The 8,083-nt window shown below is 58.3% G+C and overlaps 2 protein-coding genes and 1 long non-coding RNA gene across 3 annotated transcripts in view; 2 read left to right on the top strand and 1 right to left on the bottom strand.

Annotated features, from left to right (window-relative positions):
* The window catches only part of LOC105528453, a 1,978-nt gene extending 998 nt beyond the window's left edge, over window positions 1–980 (top strand). The window contains exon 2 of the long non-coding RNA XR_001004358.1: window positions 593–980. This is a non-coding gene — a long non-coding RNA (uncharacterized LOC105528453). The remainder of the gene's footprint in view (window positions 1–592) is intronic.
* OVOL1 (ovo-like zinc finger 1) overlaps window positions 1–2,965 on the bottom strand; it is a 10,283-nt gene extending 7,318 nt beyond the window's left edge. The window contains exon 1 of the mRNA XM_011965198.1: window positions 2,531–2,965. Within this exon, the coding sequence (XP_011820588.1) occupies window positions 2,531–2,630 (100 nt within the window). The 5' untranslated portion in view covers window positions 2,631–2,965. The remainder of the gene's footprint in view (window positions 1–2,530) is intronic.
* Window positions 2,966–6,377: 3,412 nt separating this feature from the next.
* Window positions 6,378–8,083, top strand: part of AP5B1 (adaptor-related protein complex 5, beta 1 subunit) — a 9,501-nt gene continuing 7,795 nt past the window's right edge. The window contains exons 1-2 of the mRNA XM_011965241.1: window positions 6,378–6,444; window positions 7,788–7,889. Coding sequence (XP_011820631.1) covers window positions 6,378–6,444; window positions 7,788–7,889 — 169 coding nt within the window. The remainder of the gene's footprint in view (window positions 6,445–7,787; window positions 7,890–8,083) is intronic.

The raw sequence follows: 8,083 nt of genomic DNA, 5'->3' as shown, positions 1-8,083 counted from the left end.
TGGCTTCCCAGCCAGTAATCCTTTCAAGTCTCCAGGGCGCATGCATGGAGCTGTCTTCACCTCTTCCCAGGGGAAAGATTCTGCCCTGGGAGTGAGAAGCTCTAGAACTCTACCTGGGGGAGAGGCTGATGTGATTGTCAAACTCAGGCCCTGGAATCAGTGCTGTCGGGCTGGGGCCCAGCACCTCTGGCCAGTAAAACCTTCCCCTTCCAGGTGGTCTCTGGGAGGCTTTGAGGGTCTCAGAGGAACCTGGCAGCAAGGTCAGAACTCAAACACTCCCACGTTCCTGGGCCCTCCACTGGAAGTAGGGTCAACGCTTAGCTGGTCACAACGTTCCAGGAATCTGTGAGGCGAACGGAAACGTGCCCAGCTGGCTCTGGGGTCATGGTTGGCTGGTGATGGAATGGCCCAGCCAGGGGACAGGCCAGCACAAAACACACCCCCACTCTCCAGCCATCTGAGGCACCCGAGCGTGGACTGCGGACATTCCCTTTCTCATTGCCAAAAACTGTGGGAAAACTCTTCAGTGGGCCACATGGCTTTCAGAGGTAAAATTAAGTTCTCTATCTTCTACCCTTTACTTGACCCACAGGATTCTCTCCTTGCCAGAGAGATGAGGACAAATTCTCCCTTCATCCTTGAGATTGGACTCCCGTCACACATCCTGGAGGAGCCTACAGAGAAGCCGGCAGGTCTCCCTCACCTGGACAGTGGCAGCCGGTGGCCCGGACCACCCAGAGGCCCTCCCCTGCACCTGATGGGACAGCCCCTGGGGCATAAGTCTCCCCTGCCACTTCCACTGTGGCCACTAGAACTGTGGTGGAGAAAATCGCTAGGACACAAAGAAGTCAATGATTTCAACAAACGGAATTTCTTTGTTCTTTGTAAAAGTCAACACATGATCTGTTACTGATTGGGATGTGAAATAAAACTAAAAATAACAGCACACTGAGCCTGGCTCAGAGCTCAGCTCACCTTTACCACGGTCCAAGTTCAGTTTATCAGATTCCAAGGAGCAGCTAAGCAGCAAGTCAAACATAGGTGAGGGCGGAGGGCCGAGCGGGGAGGGGGCTCCGGCGCTGTGCGTGCCCCCACAAACCCCCAGGTAGAGAACCAGCCAGTTCACCAGGGATGGTGGCCAAGCAAGAAGCTATAAACAGAATCCTGAGCCCACACCCTAATCTGCCACAGGTGAGAAGGCCACTCACGTCCCTTTTTGCCTCAGTTTCCCCAATGGGGTTATCAGGGTCTTCTGGCACATTCCCTTGTTTTAAGGAACTGTGAAAGAGGGGTCCCCTTGAGATCAGGTTAAGCTGTGAAACATCCTGCCAGCACCACAGGCCACAAAGACCTCACCACACTGTCTTCAACAGCTGATTCAGGAGGGAAACTGAGCAAGAGCCCTCACAGGGCCCCTCACTGCTGCCCTCATTTCCCCACTTTCCTACAAGGCCTGGGGCGGTGCCAGGGAGTCTGCAGATCAAGGGTCAAAGTCAGTTGGTTAATTACTCCCCCCTCCCCCCTCGGAGGGGCTGGGCTGGGCGTTCAGAGCGTCCCCGCCCCGCCCCCACGGCCTGGGGAGGGGGCGTTCGGAAGGAAGCAGGCTTTCTCCAGACCAAAGACTTTGTTGGGGGTTGGGGAGGACAGAAGGGATAGGAGTGTTCTTGGGGCGTTCAGGGGAAGATGCCGCTGGAGGAAGAAGCAACTCGGGTTACTCATTCACAGTCGACGCTGTCTAGGCGTTTGCCAAAAATAACTGGGTACACCAGCTTCCCCGGGCCTGGCCCCCCGCTGTGGGGTGGGCTCCCTTCAGCTGCTTTCTATGCAATTGTGTCCTCCGCCAAGGTGAAGGAAGTGCGTTTCTAGCAGACGTGAGACCCGATCCCACCTCTGCTTTAAGGGCAAGAGGGGCGCAGCGGGCGCCTGCCCTACCGTCTCGGCGCACTGCGCGGGACCAGGAGCCGGAGCCCCACGAAAATTTGGGGGCCCACACCCCCCACCGGCTCGACCCTCACTCCGACCCGGCCACCAGTGTTGTCGGGGAGGAGGAAGGACCTGTGCGAGCGGCTGGAGCTCAGAGTCTTTTAACACAAATCTCGGCCGAAACTGCAGCTCGCTCCCCGCCCCCCAAAGTGGCATTGCTCCAGTGCCCTCCTCCCGCCTCATGCAAATCCCGGTTTTCTGGATTTACGACGTCGGAGCCGAGGGTCTCTCAGCGGTGACACACCCCGCTGCCTCCTCTGTGCCGCGGTTCAGGGGGTGGGGGTAAGCGGTTCCGCGCCCCCTAGGCCCTGGGAGCGGCTCCGCTTCCACCATGCAGCCCCCGCCCCCACCGGCGCTCTTCCGCCGGCCCCGCCCCCGCCCCCTGTGCCCCGGGTCGGGAGCCGCGGGCCCACCCAGCCTGGGCCGCGGCCGCATTCAGCCCCGGAGCCCACACCGCGCCTGCCGTCCGGCTCCGCGGACCTACCTGCGCCCGCCCGCAGCCTCGACGCCGTGGCGGGCGTCCCAGGCCGGAGGGCGGCTGCCTCACCTGGCACGTAGATCTCGCCGCGCTCCTCGTCTGGGAGCTCGCTCCAGTTCCTCTTGCACGTGGAGACGCACGGCTTCTTCACCAGGAACGCGCGGGGCATTTTCGAACCCTCGTCGCTGGACACGGGCCGCTTCCGTAACTGAAGCCGGGAACCGTCCCCCCTTTGCGGGGCCGGGCTGAACGCCGGGAACGGGGCACAGCAGGGAAGGAGTCGCTAAGGCGCCCCTACGTTCCGGGGAAGGTCCGAGCCCGGACGGCGCGCGCCGGTTCCAACTCCGCAGAGTGTCGCCGTCTTCCCTGCAAACGAGGTCCCTTGAGGCCAGGTGCACCGGGAAGCGGCAGGTAAGCGTCTCCCGGCTCGACTGGCGTCCCCGCGGCCGCTCGGGAAGTCTTAAAGTGCGAGCCGGACGGACGGGTTGACGCTTTATTGGCTCGCGGCGGTGTGTGTTGGTGGGTGGGGGGGGGGGGTGGGGGGCGGTGATCTGATCTAATTAGCTTGGAGTGGCCTGGGGAGCGACGGCGCATGCGTTGGGAAATAACGGTGACAACCCACCTATTTGTTACCTGTCGAACCGGTTTCCATTCCGCTGCGGGTGAGGTGGCCTCGCGGCCCGGGCGGGGCGGCCGGGCAGGGCGGGGGGCGGGCGTCGGGCACTCTGCCCCTGGCTGCCCAGCGGGACCTCCCAGCCAGGCGTACCGGCGTTTGCTAACAGGGGTTTCGGAGGGAGCGGAGCAGGGAGGGAGGGGGCAACGTTATTTGCACCGGCGCTGGCACGCTCCGCGGGTGATGACACGAAACTCGTCCAACTGGGGCCGGCCCAACCCGGCGCGCCCGAGGCTCCTGGGGAGGCGCGAAGCCGCCGGGCGGGAACGGGCGGCCCGGTCCGCACTTGTTGAACCGGGCCTGGGCCCAGGCGGCGTGGGATCCCAAAGGCCTGGCTGAGCAACTCGTGGCTCAGCCGGTGGGTGTTTGCTGGGCGCCGGCTTCGTGCGAAAAGGCACGCAGGGCCGCAGGAGCGTCCGCGGCCGGTGTGTGGGGAGGTGCGGACCGCGCGACCGAGTACCCGGCAGAGAACCCGCGTTCTGCCCTGAAGCCTTCACGGAGGAAGTGGCTTCAACTGCACGGAGTGCGCCGAGAGCCCGACAGACCCCCACGTCTTGGCCACTGGGACTTACGCACCCTCAAAAACTCTCCTTGTCCCAAATGGGTGGATTTCAGGTGCAGCCAGGCTGGTGGAGTGCGGAGGGCTGGGGACCTCAGACCAGGAAAGGCCCAGCCGCCTTTGACCTGCTACGGCCACCGCGGAGAGCTTCCTACCCACGGCCTGCCCTGGGCTGAGGTTCAGCCTGGGACCCGCGCCCCCAGCCACTCTTCATACTCTCCTCAGGCCCCAGGCCCATGTGGAGGGATGCCCCTGCTCCTCAGAGGCCTCCATGAAGCCCACGCTCCCATCCCATCGTGACACTTTGGGGTTGGCTGGGCTTCCCTCACTCGCTGACCTACTTAAGGGCAGGGATGGGGCATTCGCGTTTGCCTCTTCCCCTGCCTTTCCAAGGGCTGTGACCTCCACTCTGATCCCAGCCAGACCTTTGAGTTCAACTGACATTAAGTGAACACCTGGCATGTGCCTATCTTTTGAGGTGAATCCAGGAGAAACAACCTTAAACCACTCTCTGTCCAGGAGAGAGGTGCAATTAGTTCATTCGTTCAACAAGTATTGATTGAGCAGTTTTGTTGTGCCACCCCCTGATGGGCTGGTACACAGTGGGTGCTCGGTGGATACTATGGTGAAGTCTTCACAGATGTCCCTAGACACAAGGTGCAGTCTTCCCCATCAGGGGAGTAACTCCAGTGTCCAGAAGGACAGGACACTGGGTAAATAAAGTGAAGCCGGCCAAGGGAACCCCTCCCTGCACAAGGTGTGGTTTACAGGGTGTGGAATGGGGCCCGAGGTGGGAGGCAGTGTTGTCTACTGCTATATCCCCAGCTGTGCCTGGCACAAAGTGGGTTATCAATAAATGTTTGTTGAATGAATGAATATCCTCTTTTCTTGATTCCCGTGACCCATTCACCTTTCACAGTCCAACTTTTGGTAGAGACACAGATACAGGAAGAAAATACTACAAATTCAGTGACAAAAGACAACTGACCCTGGTGGTCAGGGGGAGAACAGAGTGGGTGGGAACTGGAGAGAATGTGCCTATCTGAAAGGCAGCCACAATCCTGTCGTTCAGGTGCACAAACCTCACATGGCCACAGCTTTCCATTTTCCAAGAGAAACCAGAAGTCCAAATTTGTAAGTGAAACTGACTTAATTTTTAAATGTTAGCTCAATTTTTTTATTTTTAAAATAATTTTAAGAGTTGGGGTCTCACTAGGTCACCTGGGCTGGAGCACAGTGGTACAATCTTGAATTACTGGGCTCAAGTGATCCTCCTGCCTCAGCCTCCTGAGTAGCTGGGACTACAGGTGTTTACTACCACACCCAGCTAATCAAAAAAATTTAAAACATGGAATGGGTCCAACAAAACATCTTTGTGGGTTAGGTTTGACCCACAGGCCGCAGTGTGTGGTGTGGCTGTCTTCTTGGGCAGCTCAGGAGACAGACAATGTATGTGACAGCGGGGAAACATGTAGCTGAACTGTGAGTGCCATGAAGGCTGGCGCCCTCTGCTCTGTTCACATCTAGCAGCATATCTCTGTTCATCTAGCAGCACAGTGCCAGCTACATGGCATTCATTCATCCCTAAATTCATCCCTTAATTTCTGAGAACCTGCTGTGCCAGGCACTGAGATTCTACAAAGCAAGGCAAACAAATAAGGAAATAAGTAAGCATAAGCATAAGACGCAAACAAAACATTTGGCAAGAGAATGTGATGGTGGCAGGTAGGGGTGCTGAGGCCTGAATGAGAAGGAGGAGCCAGCTGTGCAGAGCAGAGAAGACAATGACCAGCAGAAGGAACAGCTGATGCCAAGGCCGCAAAGCAGGAGTGAGTCTAGTGTGTGTGCCACGAACCCAAATGCAACTTGGCTGTGCGGTGAGGGGAAGAAAGGGCAGGGGAGCTGAGGTTGGAGAGGCAGGTGGGCCACACGAGGTGCTGTTAAAACCCAGGCCAGGCCTCTCCTCGGCTCATACCCTCCAGTGGCTTCACTGCAGCTGGAATAAGAGGCTGAGGCCTGGCGTGCTGGGGCCGCCCCTGACCTCCCAATTCCCTTCCAGCTGGGTCCCTGTATGCCAGCCACACTGCTGTCTCCTGCGTCCCCTGAACAAGCTTTGGCCTGTTCCCAGATCTGGCCCTCCTCCTGATGCTCCTTCTGCCTGGAACACATTTCCCTACTGGATTACTGGCCACCTTTCTTCATTCAGGTTTCAACCAAATGTCCCCTCTTCTGAGGGGCCTCTCCATCCACCCCAGCTAAATCCTTGTCCCCCGCCACCTCTGTCCCACTATCCTATTTTCTTTGCCACAACTTTCACTCTGTGGCATTTTGTTTTATCTTCCTTGTTTATTGTTGGTTCTCCTCCCCACCACTGCAAGTTCTGAACTTGAGGGACCCCTTTGTATTTTTTTTATTTTTACTTTTTGTGCCTCTGCTGGTCTGGGGTGGGACCCCTTTTTAAATGCCATTTTAAATAACTTTATTTAGATAGAATTAATATACCATCAAATTCACCCTTTTATAAAATGTACAATTCACTGGTTTTTAGTAACCTCACAGAGCTGTACAACCATCACCACTAAATCTCAGAACATTTTCATCGCCCCAAAGAAAACCCTGTACTCATTAGCTGTCACTGTGTCTCCCCTCTCCGTGGCCCGGCACCCACTATCTGCTCTATCTCCATGACTTTGCCTATCAACTCGTTCTTTCCTAAGCCTTCCTGTATCTCCAGCAGCCAGGCCCGCGAGGGTGTGTTTGTTGTAGCCCGATTTTACAGATGAGAAAACTGAGGCTCAGAACCCTTGGGAAACTGACTTTCCCTTTTCCAAGCCTTGTGTCTAGTGTCTGCCCATAACTGGGCTGCATGGGGAGGACAGAAACTCAGGAGGAGGAGAAATGAGAGAGGGCATGGAGTGGGGAATTCCCAGCTCAGCATCCGGCAGTGGCCCACACCTGGGCCCTCGGCTGGCATGTTGCTGTCGAGGGTGAGTCTGATGACAGTCTGAGCTCAGCTCCATGCTTGGCTTTGCCAGGGACAGAGCCAGCACCACCCGCCCATAGGGGAACAGACAGGTGAGAACAGGGCCCACCCAGGGACCTGGACACCCAAGAGGGCCAAGGGTACCTGGTGTAGGGGGAGGACCAGGTCAGATGCAACAAGGGGCTGTTTGTGAAAGTCGAGGCTCCACCTCTGAGGGGCTCTGTGACTGAGTGACCGCACCTCTGTGGGCTTCCCTTTCCTCATCTGGTACCCACCCTCGGTACTTGGGTTGCTGTGAGCCTCAGCAAGTCCATGCAGATTCGTCCATTGCAGCATTGGAGACCACAAGTGGGTTCCCTCCCTCCAGACCCTCAGCCTCAAGGAGCCAACACTCAGGCAGGAGGTGTGCAGAGGCCACGCTGTCAGAGGCTGAGCCAGGGCCAGAGCCAGTGTCAGGCCTCCTGATCCTTGGAAGCCTGTCTCCTCAACTCTGCGAGGGGTTTAATAATCATTCCTGCCTCACCGTGAGGGTGGTGAGGGCCGGGGATGTGCAGTTACCAGCACCCTCTGGGCTCAGACAGGGAAACCAGACTGGCTCCTACTGCAGGCTGCCTCCCCTCCCCAGGGCTGCTCTCATCCTGCCCTCTTTCATCTTGGGTTTAATTAGCCAGGCTGCCTCACCCCACAGCCTCTTGGGTGGGAGTTATCACTCACATTTTATAGATGGGGAAACTGAGGCACCTAGAGGGAAGTGGTTTGGGGCTGCCGCCTGTGAGTCAACTGTGGAGCCAGGGCCTAGAGGAGCCGGGACCGGGCCTTCTGGCCGGACCTGTCCCTCCGGGTGGGTCCCTATCTCTCCATCCCCAAGGGCACCCAGACAGCCTCCTTTTTGGCACTCCCCACCCCTCAACTCTCCACCTCCTCCCATCTGGAGCAGGATGGGGTAGGGAGAGGCCAGTTGGCAGTGGCTTGCATGGGGGCTCAGGCCTGTTTCATCTTCAAAGCGGCTAATTAGAGCTAGAGGTGGGTGGTGGGGTTTGGGCGCCGGCGGTTCTGTGCCCTGGAAAACCGGTGGTCTGTGGGGCACCTGTAACCTGGGCCTCTGGCCTAGGAGAGGCGGCGGCCCAGACCCCCGAATGCCCCCAAACAGCCAGAATCCAGCCCACTGAAGTCGAGAGTGCTGAGTTCCGGCCCTGCTTGGCCCCAGGTCTCGGTTGGCAAGGCCGCCCTCCTCCCGGGCCTGTTTTCCCCATCGCTAGGCATGCCTCGAGCCCCGTGACCGGCCAGGCCCTGACAGCCCGCACTTCCCGAGTATGGATCCCGTTGTTTTCGACTTAGGGCCCTGCCCCACCGTCGCCGTCACGACCCCTGCGGGCCGCCAGCGCGGCCTCGGGCAAACAAAGGTCA

The sequence above is a fragment of the Mandrillus leucophaeus genome, unplaced genomic scaffold (genome assembly GCF_000951045.1).
Source record: "Mandrillus leucophaeus isolate KB7577 unplaced genomic scaffold, Mleu.le_1.0 Scaffold718, whole genome shotgun sequence".
In the NCBI taxonomy this organism is placed as follows: Eukaryota; Metazoa; Chordata; class Mammalia; order Primates; family Cercopithecidae; genus Mandrillus; species Mandrillus leucophaeus.
This window is presented reverse-complemented; position numbering and strand designations above follow the sequence as displayed.